At 37.1% G+C, this 17846-nt stretch overlaps 1 protein-coding gene across 1 annotated transcript in view; it reads right to left on the reverse strand.

Moving 5' to 3' along the window:
* Positions 1-2715: 2715 nt before the first annotated feature.
* LOC119835401 (eukaryotic translation initiation factor 4E transporter) overlaps positions 2716-17846 on the reverse strand; it is a 23063-nt gene continuing 7932 nt past the window's right edge. Inside the window, exons 5-24 of the mRNA XM_038360166.1 lie at positions 16542-16818; positions 16258-16350; positions 16028-16096; positions 15461-15560; positions 14877-14978; positions 13319-13432; positions 12918-13026; positions 12199-12387; positions 11811-11917; positions 11314-11502; positions 10956-11081; positions 10386-10482; positions 9681-9802; positions 9374-9464; positions 7915-8072; positions 7230-7331; positions 6657-6734; positions 6271-6330; positions 5483-5570; positions 2716-5349 (exon numbers count right to left, since the gene is read on the reverse strand). Coding sequence (XP_038216094.1) covers positions 5183-5349; positions 5483-5570; positions 6271-6330; positions 6657-6734; positions 7230-7331; positions 7915-8072; positions 9374-9464; positions 9681-9802; positions 10386-10482; positions 10956-11081; positions 11314-11502; positions 11811-11917; positions 12199-12387; positions 12918-13026; positions 13319-13432; positions 14877-14978; positions 15461-15560; positions 16028-16096; positions 16258-16350; positions 16542-16818 — 2438 coding nt within the window. The 3' untranslated portion in view covers positions 2716-5182. The remainder of the gene's footprint in view (positions 5350-5482; positions 5571-6270; positions 6331-6656; positions 6735-7229; positions 7332-7914; positions 8073-9373; positions 9465-9680; positions 9803-10385; positions 10483-10955; positions 11082-11313; positions 11503-11810; positions 11918-12198; positions 12388-12917; positions 13027-13318; positions 13433-14876; positions 14979-15460; positions 15561-16027; positions 16097-16257; positions 16351-16541; positions 16819-17846) is intronic.

A 17846-nucleotide genomic window follows, 5' to 3' on the forward strand; every position in this document is an offset into this window, starting at 1 on the left:
CTAATAAACCATTAAATATGAAATGAGGTTCAGTCAATCCAACAAAAACTGGTGCCATTTTCCGTGACATAAACTCCTCACTTTTAAGATCTATTAGAAAAGAGTATATCTCACTATAAAGACGATCACATCGATTTATGCCTTCTAGAAACTTGATCACATACTTAATACAAATATTAAATATTTGTACAAATGTAATTCCCGTACCCTTATGGCACTTTCTAGATGATTCAAGGAATTTCTTAAATTTTTTCGAACATTATAAACCTTTTATAATAGTCTGCACTTATTTTATTAAATTCCACAACTTCATATACTTTAGAGGTACATAATACATCATACGTAGGTAGGATACATCTGTACATCTTCTTTTCGAAGTTCTCCCAAGTTTTCGTGTTATCTTATATATAAAACTCGTGTCACAATATTACCTTACTCTTCTGATACGGGAGGATCGATTCAAATGAAATTTTGTGTGCGTATCGGGTAGGTCTGAGAATCGGCCAACATCTATTTTTCATACCGCTAAATGATAAGAGTAAGGCAGAAAACAGTGTTTGCCGGGTTAGCTAGTAGAAATACCTTTTTACATTATCGCTACCCACAACCCAAGGGTGGTTGTTCCACCCACCGTAGCCAAACTATCGAACAAAAAATACTTATCTGTTATGCGTATTCAGCATGACGTAGGATACCTATAAAATAAACATCATCGTGCTCGCGATCTTTATTGCATAAAACTCAAAGTAGGTATGTTAATTACTTACAAACTTATTCGAATAGGTGGTTTATAATATATTTTTTGCGCATTATTACACACAATCGCTGTCGGAGTTTATGACCTTGCCAGTGCGTTTCAATTACAATATTACGAGATAACAATGTTAATGCGAGGAATTTGTTTCAGCAATTGGATGCTAATGAATAACGATAACTATAACAAAGCCAAAACTCTTACAGGATTACCTTATTCCTAAGCTTCTTACAATAGCAACACCGTTTCCTATTAAAATGAAAGATTTGAATTTATGTGAACGAGGAAGTCAAATAAAGTATTTTCACAACGTTGTTCTCCATACATTATTTCAATCCATATAATATCGCATATCTACACTATTAAAATATATTAAGTCATCATAAATTACAGTTGGTCATGACAATATTTTTTTATTTTATTTAAAACAGACGTGTTCATCGCCTCAAGGCTCCAGTCGAATGACGGTTCGCCGCTCGACGCAAGTCGCTGCTCCATAATTCGCCTCTGGCATACACATGTACAAAAATATTGATTATAACTGCGCATGCGTATAACGTGACTAAATTATAGCCTAGATTGTGGTTCGACTCGCTTGCCACATTCTTATATATACAAACTTACGCCAAAAATACTACGCATACACCCACGCGTATTCGATACATATATAAGTATAGCGCCTCTATACCACACGTCACTCTGTATCGAATCGTAATTAACTAGGAACGAAAATGTGATGACCTTGTTGATATATAGCATGACATATAGCATGAATTGTACATTTTGCGTTATTTACACTTAAGATTTAGATTCGTTTCTTAATTTATTGTAAAACTAAAGGAACAGGAGTCCAGTCTAAATTTGTACTTTTGTGTATGAAAATGTGATGCGAAAGTCCTCCGTCCCACGTGGAGTTTCTCTTTGATTAATCATTTACTTTTTTTTAATTATAATAAACTTTTTTTTTTAATTCATAATTTATTTTAAAAGTACAAGTTATATAAACAATAATTGTTCGAACTGTTTTTAAAGACTTAATATAAAATCGATACTATATATATATACTATATACTACTATGTATGATACATAAATAAGAGGTGTAATAAAAATGCGATGATTGTATGCAATACACATAGACATACTGTGTAATGCGAAATGCTAAGTCCATTTTCACCTTTTCACTTTACAGTAGGTACGTCCTTATCTGTGGTAATAGTCATTAACATACATGTTGGGCTTTGTAAAGCATGTAACGCCATCTATGGCGTCGGATGTGAAGCTTCACAAGAAGGTATATCCGTCTTATTTAAAATGGAATTCCGACGTCTTTTAATCTAATATTCCCAAAAACAAGAATAGGTAGATATTCGAGTATTATTTGTCCAGGTATTTCATAAGTCAGAAGACCCAGACGTGACACAGCGGTTTCTTTTATTTAATTTTAAAGTCGGAATTAATTTACCGTGTCGATTTCAGAACATTGCTTATGTTTAAGAATGAGCTCATAAGAGCAATAGCTTTCTTTCTTCTCTCCAAGTAGGTGTCTGCCATCTTAAGTCGTCCCAAAGATAATATGAATGGTGTTATCAAGTTTCGAAAGAAAAATAATTTAGTGAAATTCAGTTACCATTTGGGAACAGGTCCCGAAACTATTGGAATAAATTTAAAATTTTACATGTTTCAGTTCTCTTCGGTAAAATAGGGGTTACTTTGTATCGTTTCCTGAAAACGATAGGTGTTGGTAAGTGCCTACTTCAATATTGAACAAAATGAAATAATAATCTTCAATATAATTGATTAACAAATTTAAATCTATAACATTCCAAAATTTAAATTAAATTTAAATCTACAACATTCCAAAATATTAAAATAACACCAACTGCAAAAACCTTGAAATCCTAACTTACTATATATTATATATATTCCTAAAGCAGTGAAATATAAAAAATAAAACAGCACAAAACTTTCAAATTTTCTTTAATTAATAATTTAAAGCTTACTGGAGACATTATCTTGTTGGTATCGCAAGCGCCTGGCCGCGGTGTGCGCGTCTAACGGAACGGTCAATTGGTTACTAACTTCAACAAAACTATTCAACCGACACGGTTCATATGGAGCCCAGCCCTTGCGAGAGCTCACTGAAGCTAGCGCACGGAACAATTTCATTATATGATACTTCCACCCGCTTCAACTGCGCAACCCACAGAACCGTTTCGCAGTCAAGTAGCAACAGTTATATCGCCTTGCGCACATCCTATCAACAACAAATTCACAATCCACATTCGTTCCAATTGTTACATGGACTAACTCGCAAATTTCGCATCGTCCAACCCGAAGCCTCGTGTAATAAATGATGATCCAATAAAAAAATAGTATCAAACCACACATGATTGCCAATGGGCGTACAACGTTTAACTTTCTGAAACCTGCGCTCACACATACGTGGACGAACTGAAATAACCTTCTGAACACCATTTGGCTGCATTTAAAACTTCAGAACCTTTTCACATTTAAGACTAGAATAAGCAAACAGTAGGGAGTCTAGTTTGGTCATGCGAGTTGCACTTCGTTGTCCACGTATGATCCACCCACGTATCTCCACTCGAAGGTATAGGCGTAAGGGCGTATATTGCTTTCGCTTGAGCCGAAACATATGGACGGCAGATCCTACAATGCGTAATTGACGACAGCCCAGGTCTCGAGTCGTAATATCGTTCATTAAAAACTATAGAAAAACATGGACATTGGACGTTCGCACGTGGGCGACATCCAAAATCGGCTATCAAACGATTCGCAAGAAAAGAAACGCGGCCGCACCCGCATGTGAGTGTATAGGACATGAAAAAAAACCTAAATTCCTCAACATAAATCCTCTCATCCTCGGGGGAAAATATACATAGTAACAAAAAAAGAAATACAATGCTAACATACATAACACAACCGTAGGCATTCACACACACCACACCACCTGAGTCACCCTTGCCCACACAGTGTCGGACGTCAAAGATCGGCGAAGCTTACGCAAATAAAACTATACATACGCTAATCTAGACCTCTCAAAACCGAATGCGAAACGCGAAAGCTTCGACCGCGACCCGTGACGTCATTTGCCATATCAATAGAACATAGCAAAAATACCGTTTGTCCCTTTAGCACGAGCGCGGCGACGGCTTGAGGAGAGCGAGACAGAAATTGGACCCCCTGCGTAGATCATTTTGCGTGTATAAATAGATTTATGTATAATATATAGTATATATATGTAAGTTGCCGCCGCCGCATCCCGTCACATTCAATACAACCGTTCTGACGACGCCCGAATCTGCGATGCAATACTTCAAATTCATTCGAATTAATGTTATTCATAACGGTATAAGATCACAGTTTATGGCTTTTCACTCCAATTTCATCGTATTTTTAATAAAATTCACACCTCTTTATATAACTCATAATCCCAAATATTTAGGATTTAAAGATAATCTCACGACTTGCCGTAGTGCATCAAACCAGATCCGAGCGCCGCAATATAAATATATGATTTTCGATTAAATCTGTAAAATGCAAAATCAAACCGTTAATTTCAACTTTATTACATTTTATATAAGACACAATTTATTGCTGTTCTGTTAATTCAATATTTGTTATGTTTCGGCAGGTACATAATATGTCAACGTCCAAATCTTAGCATTTAGCGTTAAAACAACGTTGAGGAAGTCAAGTCCGATGTAAAATATACGAAGATTTAACTCAATTGAAAATAAACACATTAGTTTTCGGAGTGGACTCGATAGCTATTGGGAAATTGAAGAAAACAATGCTACTTGACAATATCGTTTCTGACTTCACAGTCGTCTACGAAATATTTTATTCTCTATATAAACTGGTTCTCTAATGCTTCATAAATTTACGATTCAACGATACAACAAGTTAAAACTTTATAACTTTCAAAAATGTTGCAAACAATAATTCAATCCGAGGTCGTTCTCAAGAATTATGACGTCATATTATGCCGTTAATGTTATCCCTATGCCAACGCTTCGAATTTTCGTTTAATATAATAACTTCCAGCCCGTACAAACCTAATATCGTAAGTCCGTGGGTACTCCATACTTTTCTTTACCATAATGCCTAAATGTCTCAAAGAAATCGAAAGTATTTTTTTTACATAAAACTGGCAACAACTATTAACAGTTAATTGCCGAAGGAGTCTTAATAACAATTCCAAATTCAATTAGGGCCCAGAGGTTCGTTTGGACTATTGACATCCCGCCAATTTGTTGACGTGTTCGAATTTTTAATATGAAAACCTAAATGTGTCATAGTCCAAAGGAAGCTTCATGAGGGGGGCAAACAAATTTTGAAATTAGAACGTGGAACTTTGAAATGTCACTGGCGATGGGTATATAAACGTCGATCCAGGTGAGCGCGGCTCAGTTGCGCACAGGCGGCGCCGGTGAGTGGTGATGCCGCTCGAGGTCTTCTAAAGACAGCGCGTTTGGAACATGCACTGAAGGTAACTTGCCCTCGGAAGCTCGAGCTAGCAATTCTGGCGAGAACCATTTCGCTAGTTGGTTGTCGCCACCGCCGCTGTTTACATCTGCAAATATTTTTCGTTATATAAAAACGTTGTTATTTTATATAGTTTCAGTATTTCTTACGTAAAAAAAAAACACTAAGACCAAACCTTATAATTATAAACCCTTATATGAATAATAACAGTGACCGCTCACCATTAAGTGACCTCTGGTGGGACTGCACAAGCAACTGGTGGAGAGTGGTACCACCGGAGAGGCCTCTGCTCAGATTGTTCATGTTGAACTGTAAATAAATGCACAATAATTTTATATAGCATAGTGGTGGTTCAGTGGTAAGGACTTAAATAAAAAAAATCTAGAATACGAGACCAGACGAGCATGCAAGAAATAAATTGATTTCTCAATTAATCTGCACCTTTTTAAACATTATCATGAATAGAAACAGTGAAGGAAAAAAATAATGAGGTGACATATGCCCACCCGCACTTGGCCAGCCTGGTGGATTGTGGTCTAAAACCTTATAGGAGACACGTGTCCATGCAGTGGGAACATACACAACACAAACTTATTTACATGATAAGGACCGAAGCTGTATAATACAACAGTGTTACGATATAATTATTATATATACCGCCCGTGGCTTCGCCCACGAAGTCAAAATAAAACATTCAAACAGTTCCAGGATTTTACCCGCATAGTTCCTGTTCCTGTGATATTTCCAGGATAAAACTATTACATGACTTTTCTACTACAGAAGTACAAAATGTCATTCAAATCGATTCAATACTTCCTGAGATTAGTGCACTCAAAAACATACAAATTCTTCACCTTTATTGATTGAGTGAAGTATAAATACATACTAATGAAACATTATTCATCAACAAAGTAAGATTGTTTGATTTTAAAGTGACTTCTAGCTAGTTAGAAATTGATAAGCATTCTTAAAAACATCATTATATGTTTACACATACAACAAGACTTACTGAGTTATTAACAGGTTGTCTAGTTTGCTGATGGGGGAACGGACGACCACCGGACATTGGCTGGAATATATGAACAATGTTAAATTTTAGTTTTATAGCATTTTCAATGCTTTTTAAATGAGAAAAAATTTGATCAAGAGCCGAGTTTCGAACCCCCGAGTCTTTTTGCCAACCCGGAGCGACGTTTACATACAAACATATAGGTGAAGCTAATAAAAGATTGTAAAAAATTAATATCAATTTATGTTCCTGTAGTCATTATCTCATAACTACTTCTAATTTATATAAATAGAAACAATATTCCGTTGCAATTCGCATGACAAAACTTTTTGTACATGCAAATGCACATGCATCAAAAATATATATAAAAATATATATATAGTCACCTGTTGATTCATATAATGCTGTTGGTATTCAGTAGGCGAGGGTGCATATCCCATGGGCGCACTTCCACTTTGATTTCCCTGCAAATTATTTAAACATCATCAAATTATCATATCAAAATTAAATGATACTCATTATTGTATTATATATAGTATCTGGATGACCGAGCTTTGCTCGGTAGTTTTTTATTTTTTTTTGTTTTTTTATAAATTGTGTTTTTTGGAAATTGGGACTACTCAAACGCCTCCTATTTGTTAAAAAAAGTAAGTTTAAGTCGATATAACACGAATATGACATTTTCTAAAAAAAAATTCCGAGCTAGATCGATTTATCGCCCCCGAAACCCCCTATATACTAAATTTCATGAAAATCGTTGTAGCCGATTCCGAGATTGCATTTGGCCTGAACCCTCATAGGAGGCCCAAGTTCCAGCAGTGAAAACACATATGGGCTGATGAAATATTAAAACACAATGCTGAAGTTACGTATAGGCAATTATAATGGTGAAGTTATGAATAGGCCGTTATAATGGTGAAGTGATTTATAGGGCGTTATAATGGTGAAGTGATGCATACTTTGACAATAGGCCTCCCCTGCGGCAGCTTGTGCGGCTGGTTCCACTGCTGCTTCGGGCTCGGCGCATCCGACTCCTTTTCCGCGGTCATTTTGCGTAACACCTACAATTCATACAAAAAATTTATAATAAAAAAAACTTTTAATAATCAATGTTTTGATTTGTCTTTAGGATACTTGATCGCCCCCTCAGTTACTACAGTGGTTAATGCGTGAGCGTAGATCCGAGGGGTATTGGGTTCAATTTCCCGTCGGGGATGTACAAAAACAAGTCTCGGCCTGGCAGGAAACCTACTTGTCCGTAAAGTAAATCAGTGACACAGATGTACATTATCTGCCCCATACCCTACTAGGGGACACGGGACATCTAGAATAAGCACACATCTGAAAATAAACGTTTTTTATCAAACACATATGCTACGGCTGGATAGATTATGATGGAAATTCTACTTCCACTCACATACAAAAAATAACTAAGGCTGTTTTTATTCTAATTTTGTCACGGAACGTTGAGATTGCAAAAAAAAATCATTTAAGCGCGGGACGCGGCTAGTAAAAAATAAATATATATCAGAGAGGGTGTTAATTACAAAGTACAATTGCCTTATCATAATACTTAAAAAAAGTCCCAGATCTTTTTTCAGAGACCGTCGAATCAATATGTGTGAGCGAGTGCACAATACTCACCGAGGTGGGCGTGAACGAGATGGGCGTCGGGTGTTTGATCTGCTGCTGGTGCTGTATCTCCTGGCGGCGGCGCTCCTCGATCTTCTTCTTCAGCATCGCGCCCTGCATCAGCGCCTGCGGGTGGATCAGCTCGCGGGGCGACGGGATTCGGCCGGACACTGAACGATATTACAATTACAATTATGTATTAAGTTTCTCGTATTTAAAAAAAAAAACTTAAAGAGGTATTAAGGGACACCCGGAAGGAACGAAGATCCTTTCGAATAAACTAATTACCTATCTATATATAATACTAGTTATCTTTCTATATTATATATTGCTTGCTATATTATTTTGCAAGTATGAATAGATGAACGTTTGATAATCTTTCACATAAAAATTATTGAATGGATTTTAATGAAACTTTATAATAATAATAGCTTGTACATCAGAATAAGATACGAGCTATATAAATACTTTCTAATGCCCGTGTGTTACCAAAACTTACTGTGTTTAATATTGGCCTAAATATAGAAAAAATTATAAAATTTAATGTAAATGGCTATTGAGTATAAACTATTAAATAAAATTGCAAACAAATCACAACCAAGCGACAATAAACAAATAGAAACATAATACATTCTAGCTCCCCTACCTTGTTGGTGCATTCCTAGCGAGTTAGGACTCCCCATCATCGGGGACATACAGAATGCTGCGTCCGTGAAGAAAAATAGCTTATAATATAAATACTAGCCACTAGCTTCACTTGGCATTTTATTCTACACAAGCGTTTCGACCTGGTTTCACCTACGCTACATATATAGCATATAGCACTAGTTCCTGTCACCATAATTTGCACATACAGACAATCTCTTCAGCTTCATTTTATTAGTGTTTTTGTACGTATATTTGTAATATTTTCACACACAAACTACTGGTTACATATACAATTTCAAACATTATTTCACTTTAAGACAACTGCATCTACACTGAGTGACACAGGCTAAATAAGTTTCACAGGCGAAACTGGGGCGAACACTTGATACTACTTTAATAAAAAAATTTTCCCTTTCCTTTCGTTTGTATGATATCTTTAACTGTAGATCTTTTATACGATTCCCAATATAGAGAATTATTAGAAAATTAAGTTGCTGTAAACTCACATGTTATCAGAATATTAATTTAATGAAATGATTTCTACATTTTTTGTATCATTATCACATTAATCTCTTGTCCTCTTCCCGATTCGATTATTCACACAAGCTATCTGTATTACGTTTTCGGAGTCACACCACGTTTAAATCCTTTAGCTAATCTTCCACTATATATGTGATGTATGTATATTAATTCAACATTATTAACCAACATTCCAAAAACAAAGGTTCTCAATATTTATGTTATTTTTTGGGTTTGTTTTTTTTTTTATGTTGGATTGAAAAATCTCGTCATTTGGACATCCCATTGAATATTTACAACTCACCGGGTTGTGGTATTGGTGACAGCCTGAGCTGCTGGTGATGAGGCACTCCCAGGTGCGGGTTGACGCCGGGCAGCGGTGAACCGACCATTTGCTGTAATTGCAATTACATTTCTTTTTTATATTAAAGTTTCTTTATATTATTGGAATTCAAATTTTGCTTATACTTATTTAGCTTAGTTGCTTGTTGTCTAGAAGAGAAATGGCAACCTAAAAGATTAAGATTAAAAGTCTAGAATATAATAGAAAAATTTAACTACCACTAAAACTTTACGTCTTTAACCAGCTAGAATAATGGTTCCGTTCGCACCTGTCTCTGCTGGTGATGCAGGCGCAGGATCGTGAGCAGGACCTCGCGGTGGCGGCTCTGCAGCCCCGGGTTGCCGAGCTGCTGCATCAGGTGCTGCACCGTGATCTCGCCCGCCTTCAGACCTGGACGATAACCGGAGGGTTATAAATTAAGTTGGGTTTAAAATAATTCACCTTGTCATTTAGAAATAATGCATCTCTCTGCGGATGATAAAAACATCGAAATTTTGTTGCGCCAAATAGCGTCTATGTCTTGTTCCCGAGATTAACCGAAACAAATAGACAGACAGAAAGATAGACAGACAGGCAGATATACAGACTACAGTTATTTTGGTATATGCACCGTATACATATTCATATACATGTAGTAAAAACTGGTTATTTCATTTCACAGACAATCCAATTTTATTTATATGTATACTAGCTTCCTGCCCGCGGCTTCACCCTCCTCCGTTATTGTTCTTAGATTTAAACCTTCCCTGGACTATTCAGAAAGGACCAAAACCATGATAATAAAAATCAGACCAGCCGTACTCGAGTTTTAGCGAGAATAACGAACAGCAATTGATTTTTATATATAAGATTTAGATAAAGGTTTTTTAAAAGTAAATTTGTTGTTTTTCGGGGATCTCTGGCTGTAGAGCTCGCAGTTTAATGTGTATACAGGCCCCCATACATAAGAACACACAAACAAACGCGCACGCACCGTGTATGATGGCCTGCGCCTCCGGGCGCTGCAGCAGCTCGCGGTCGGCGGCGGACAGCGCGCCGCCCTCCGCGTGCGCCGGCGGCTGCTGCTGCCGCTGCGCATACGCACAATTATTGTATTTGCATTATTTTCTTTTTCTAAAATTGGCTTACACTTCATTTATTTTTAATTTATTCATTCAGATTCTAAAATTTATCTAAATTGCAATAAAATTGTATTAAACAGAGAAATAAATACATCGAAAAATTTTAATAAATACAGTGTTCGTGTATCGGTTGAAAACCCACTGAATTATCGAGTTACAAATTTAATAAAAAAAATACAACGAATTGGAAACCTTCCTTTCTTTTCGACAGGGTCAGCGTCGGTTAAGAAAATAATTAATATATACCTTTAATTTTTAGTTTTATAGCAATGAAAGAGTAGAAAAAATTCCATTATTGAAGTAGGACCACGGGTGCTCGAGAGGCTAGGTGTTGCTATGGTGTGACAAAAAGACGCTGGTTCGAATCCCGCCTCGTGATCGAATTTTCTTTAATCTTTTACAAAATTTCTCATGTTACATACCTGTTGCACCTGAAGGAGCTTGTATAGGAGCTCCTGCGGGATGTGCGGCTGCTGCTGGTGTTGTTGCTGCTGCTGCTGTTGCTGCACCTTCTGCTGCTGCTGTTGTTCCATGCTCTTGTTCAACATCTGCAAATATTTATGCCATGATTGTTTTAAATAAAAAATTAAACCACTCTCGAATTCTGAGAACTAAACCAATTTTTTTGGGACCTTAGCGGGAGGTGTCTGCTTTCTAATAAAAAAAAAAAATCGCCAAAATCGATTCACCCATTCGAAAGATATGAGCTGAATTGAGGATATCCTCTTTTTTTGAAGTCGGTTGATAAATCTTCATACAACCAATGTTAACTGGGTATACCTGGAGTAAACTCATCGGCGGCTGCGCCGGCTGCGCTGGCTGCGGCAGCGGGTTGTGCTGCGGGTGCGGCGCCTGTTGCTGGTGTTGGTGCTGCTGGTGTTGTTGGTGTTGGTGCTGTTGGTGTTGGTGCTGCGGGTGTTGGCGCGCGTTCTCCGCTGGCACCGCGTGCCCGCCCGACACCTGAGCTAGCTGTAACGCATGTTTGTAAAGCTGAATTCAGAATTTCAAGTCTATAAAAAAGTATTAAAAAAAAAAGTTAGTCTGCACTTTGTGTTCTTTACCGCTTATATCAGTAGAAATATTCTATACTTAATGTGAGTTGATTTTTATAGATAATAACATTAATTGCTTCTGTATACGTGAAGATGACTTATTCTTCTTCATTTCAGACATATAAGGGTGGACTTTGCAAATGTATGTTTTTTTTTACCTTCAGTTTTAAAATATATTCCTACAATATCGTTTCGTATATAATCTAGCCAAAAGTGTTCACTCACGAGTCGTTTAAACGCCGAGAGATCGGATCTGTCGGCGGCCGGCGGCGGTCTGAGTCTCGCCTCCAGCTCCTCCAGGCTGTGGATCTTGCCCACTCCAGCGTTCACCTCTGTAATCACAGCAATTTATTGATTTATCAGTCAATTGATTGATAGCACATATGGGCTGCATATGAGCGGCATATGCCGAGGATAATTTCATCGATAAGCCAAAATTGAAGAAACTTATAAAAAAAAATATCATGCATGAATGAATAGCTTTAAATTTAAAAGAAAAATCCAGAAATATCATAAATTTCTGGTATCGATAGAATAGATATAGATTCTATAAATGTCTATATTTTTTTTTTATCGAACAGAGTGTGTCTGTGAGTACTAGCTGGTAACTAACCAGGCCTATTGTCGGGATGGGCGTTGGCCCGCCTGAGCAGGTCCAGCAAGGAGGGTGGCGCGGTCTGCTGGAACTGGTCGCCGAAGCCGGGCACGGGCGCGCTGAGCCCGTTGCCGCCCATGGCCAGGCCGCCGCCCACGCCCATGGGCATGCCCGCCGGGGTGTCTAGCTGCGTTGAGCTGTCTAGGTCTACGGCAGAAAGAATGAAAGAAAATGAAATATGTGTGGATATGTGTTCTGATTATAGGTTCTAAAAGGTGGATAATGTTGTGTGGTTGCGCGAAATTTGAGACAAAATTGATACCTGTTTTATTAACCACTGAAGGGCCTTAAAGTTAATCAAAAAGACAAATGAAAATAATATATACAATTTAATTTAATTTTTGCTATACGAGGCTTGCTTTAAACGTCATTATAATTTTCAATTATATTAGATTTCAGATGACAATTAATAATGATTAAATTGACCGAACACCAAAATGACAACATTACACAGCCATTGGGCTAATCATAATATCTAATTTAAAAAAGGACTTCTAACAGAAATTTAACGCGATTTATTCATTGCATTATTTATCCTAACATTTCGAACACATTACACCTAGTGTGGGCTCACGGTCAAATCCAAAGTCAAAAAAAAAAAAAATAATAAATCTACCGTACATAAAATTCGCTTTAAATCAAACAAGATATAATATTAAATGAATATATATACATACCGTCGACCATATTGTGCATGAGCCTCTCGTAGTGCTTGGCGTCGCCGGTGGGGCTCTCCCTGCGGAACCAGCGGCTGAAGCGGCTCTCCTCCGTCTCGCCAGTACCGTTCTTTTGAATGGATGAAAGTTCTTTTGAATAATCCAATTGATACTACATCGATCAATTTAGAGGAACGATAAATCTTATTAATAAGCATTTTTTTTCGTTTCAGGCAACTTCTAAATATGGAAAATCAGGGAAAAATTAGTTTAAAAGCAAAAAATATACATTTGAATTGATTTGAATTGAGAACGTCCTTCGTTTTTAGGGTATGACAGTTGTAAAAAAAAGCTTTTTAATTTTATAGGCGGCGGGATTCGAACCCGCGTTTTTCCTCTGTATAGTGTTAGTCACAACTCACGGTAAGCACGTCAGGTATGGAGTCCAACTTGAGGAACTCGTCCAGGTTAAACTCTGGCTGGTCGTTGTTGGCCGCCGGCTCTTCGGGCTTCGACTCGACGCCCGAGTCCTTGTCCTGTTACACAAATATGTCTCTTAAGGGAACAGCAATAAAGGTGAATATTGACACTAATTAGTATGTGCACTTATAGATTTCAGAACACTATAACAATTTTCTTAATTCTTGCTTCCAATCAACAAATCAACGCAAAATAAAATTTGCAATACACGTCTCTATGTCTATGTCTATAATATTTAGGGAGCAGTATAGACCAGGGACGATAATTTTTGAAACCAAAAAAAATTACGTATGAATAACTTATTCATTATATTTTTTTTTTTCTAAAACGTTAATCTTGTTATTTATAAATACCTTATCTGAAATTTTAATCAGTTATTCATTAGTTTTTGTCTCTTTGAAGGCATTTCTTCATCGTTAGATTCGACAAACCTTTCTGAGAAGTTTGCATTTTCTGAGAACATTTCCTATAGTAATGTATATTTTTTTTTACACCATCAGAAAGTAGATATTTCAACGAACAAAAAGCCGTCAAACTTTTTGAAAAAAGCTGATATTTTGACGTAAGAATTTTCGATTGAAAATTAGGGTGCATTTTTGATAATAAGTTAAAATAAGGCGAAAAAATAAATATTTTTAATCAAATAAATTACAGTGTATTTGGGACATAATAAGGTAAGTTTTCAACAATTTTCGTAGAAAAAAAAATTTTTTTGAAAAAGATATAAATAAAAAACTAAAAACTTGGTTTTTTGAATTTTTCACCTAAATTTTGAGATTATGTGAAAAAATTGCAAATACAAAAGTTGTAGATCTTTTTATTACCTACAACTTTGCCTTTTAACTTTTTTCCATAAGACTTGTAGTTTTGCCGGAAATCAAGATAAACTATTTTTTACCCTTAACATTAATATTAATATTAGTCTACAAATCGTACTATCCTACTAATATTATAAATGCGAAAGTTTGTAAGGATGTGTGTGTGTTTGTTGCTCTTTCACACAAAAACTACTGAACCGATTGCAATGAAATTTGGTACGTAGACAGCTGGACACCTGGAATAACATATAGGCAACTTGTTATCCCGATATTCCTACGGGATGTATCCCGTCTGTAGACTTACGCGGGTGATACTGCGAGGCGCAGCATAAAAATAAAAAGCTCGACTCCCACATTAAAAGCTCGCACCGGGGAAGTACCACACCCCCACAGAAAACTGGCGTGAAATAATAGCTTGCTATTGTGTTTCGTACGGTGAGTGGGGGAGCCGGAGGCCCACATCCTTTTCCTTACCCTTCCCAGTCCTTTCCTTTATACCTCTCATCAATCCTTTCCTAAACCCTTCCCAATTAAAGTCGGCAATCCATTTGTAGAGGCGAAAGGTCTGCAATTGACCTTGCGCCTCTCCAAATGTTCATGGGCGGTGGTAGCGCTTACTATCAGGCGACCCACCAGCTCCAATGTCGACTATGACATAAAAAAAAGATGTAATGATACTCACACTGGCGGTGGTCGCCGTGTCGTTCTGCTGCGGGATCGGCGACGACGCGTCCTTGCGCCATTTCTCCACCGGCGAGTGCGCGCCGTTGTTGTTTGTCCATTTCTTTTCATGCGTATTGCATAAATAATTAATTCATTAAAGATACTTATGATGGTTAAAAAACAAACTAATTTTATGATTATCAAATAATTTTATTAGATACTAGCTTATGCCCGCGGCTTGGCACGCGTTAAATTCGGAGTAGTATTTTAATGTTATTATACATAACAAACCTTACTCTTGAATCAAGCTATCTATTAAAAAACCCCATCAAAATCCGTTGTGAAGTTTTAAAGATCAAAGTCGCGGGATGCGATTGCTTTACACTATGTAGTGATGATACTAGCGGCCCGCCCCGGCTTCACCCGTGGTACATATATACCTTCCTCGATAAATGGGCTATCTAACACTGAAATAATTTTTCAAACCGGACCAGCAGTTCCTGAGATTAGCGCGTTCAACCAAACAAAGTCTTCAGCATTATAATATAAGTATAGATATTGTATAAATATAGAATCAAAAAAAAAAAAAAACATGAAATTCACCTCGTTATCCTTGTTACTACAACTACTACTCTTCTTGATGGGTTCGTCGAATCCGCGCAACTCTATCGTCTCCAGCTGAGATGTCGGCCCTCCGCTAAACCTGTATATAACATAAAAACGAATAAGAATATTATGTATATTATATCGTGTTTGAAAAAAAACTTAAGACTATGAAAATAAAATAAAATATTATAATTTTTTTTCAGGCAATACACAGGCCAATGTAATATAAGTAAAATCTCATTCTATGATTAGTTGCACATTTTGTCCAAAAACTAAAAATTTATAACAATATTATAAAACGTAATATTTGTTAATACGATTGTATGTATTATCTATAACTACACTTTTAAGAGTATCCAAAAATTAACGAAAAAAAATCACTTATGCAAAAAAAAATAATAAAAAAATTCTATTAATTTTTTTTATTCGCGGTAGCAAAAGAAGGGTAATATTTTTCGAGCGTCAAATGGACTTATGATTAAACTAGATAATTTTACCATCACATAGGAAGAATAAAAAAAAATTAAAATGATTATGTTTAATCGATTAGAGATCAAATCTCACCATTCTGGTTCATCTTCCTTCTCAAAGCGTCGTTGAGAATAGCGACCACCTGACCTGCGGTTGTCTTGCCTATAACAAAAAATATTAACAAATAAATATAGCATTGCATCAATTCGTGCGTTCAACCAAACAAGCTTCACAGCTTTATAGTACAGAGTTTCGTCTTTTTAATACACAACCTAAATTAACTTTTTTTAGTAAAAAAAAAAAGAAGTGAGATGGCAACTCACCGGTCCCTATGTTTCTCGTTGTTGAATCGATCGTCCCTCTCCCTCTTGATGTCAGAGGTGTAGGAGTCCCTGCTGAACGAACGTCGCTCGAACCTAACACGAATATAAGTAACACTAATTAGCAAAAGCAGTATAAGAGCACAAATTTCTAAACAAATGTGCAATATGAGTGGTACTTTTTTCATAAATCTAGTCTATTGTCTATAGTTATTGTATAAGCGCCTAAACTTCATACTAATCCTACTTAACTTATTATCAATTATAATTCGATCAAATATGCCCACCTATCCCCATTAGGCCGCCGCTCATCCCGCTCCCGCTCTCTCTCCCTCTCCCGTTCGCGCTCTCTCTCACGCTCCCTTTCACGGTCACGCTCCCTCTCGCGGTCACGGTCACGGTCACGGTCACGGTCACGGTCGCGGTCGCGGTCACGGTCACGCTCGCGGTCACGCAGCGCGCCCGGCGGCCGGTAGATCTCGGCGGGCCGGTACTCGGTCTCCTCCCAGCCGGCGGTGGGCACGTCGCGTACCATTATTCGACCGGAGCCGATGCGACGGCCGGCTGGAATGGAAAATGATTAATTAAAGCATTATATAATAACTCTTTCTAGATTAGATCAATGGATCTTTCGACTTAAAACTAAAACTAAAAAGAAATAACTATCAGTTAACCAAATTTAAAATAACATACTTCTCTTCTTTTCTAACTATAAAATTGTTATTAAAATATAAGAAATGTTTCAGTAAATTGTAGGCAATAGCATACAACGTCGTATCAATGTCTCGAGATACGCGTCACCTGTAACTGCCGTTATTATAGGCCTTTTATTACATTAAACTATATAATGACAAACAAACAATGGTTTTCATAGAATAACAAAACCATATTATGAAGGCCATAAAAAACACAGAGATATAAGTAAAATAAACGTATTTTTTTTCAAATACTAAATGTTATAACACTGACTGGGAACACAATATCTTCTCTCTCTTTTATCTCTCTTTTTATCTGCTGCATAAGTGAAGAAGACGGTTTGGCTGACTCTATAGTTAGTCTATAACAGTGTCTTAATTGGCTCTCTGCTTATCCTACTCAGTCAGCGCTTTATGGGAAATGGATTGGGTTCTATAGCAGGAGCAGGGCACTCACCCTACTCAGTCTGGTACATCTACTGGTTTGGCTGGATCTGAGTAACATTTACGGTGTTCACTCTACACTCTCCTTATGATACGTATGTGATGTTGATGGCGCAGAGGTGAGTCGTAAGTTGTTACCGACCTTATACAATTCAACTTTATGTCATCCTAATCTTTATTTTACTCATTGTGATCAGTATCGGCTGTGGGGAAGAACATACGAAGAGAGCGGCAATTTGTTGCTATCTGAGTCAATTGCAACTCTACTCACGTTGCTCATTCCTCTGTATCTGTGTTGACGGCGCAGGAGTCGCAAATTGACTGCAAACTGCTCAAGTACACAATAGAGCATTGTATATGCTCTACACTCAACCTGATCAGTGTTCTATATTAGAAACCTGGCTGGTCGACACACCACAAGCAATTGGCCCGCTCCACACTCAACCTGCTCAG

Source organism: Zerene cesonia, chromosome 2 (assembly GCF_012273895.1).
Source record: "Zerene cesonia ecotype Mississippi chromosome 2, Zerene_cesonia_1.1, whole genome shotgun sequence".
In the NCBI taxonomy this organism is placed as follows: Eukaryota; Metazoa; Arthropoda; class Insecta; order Lepidoptera; family Pieridae; genus Zerene; species Zerene cesonia.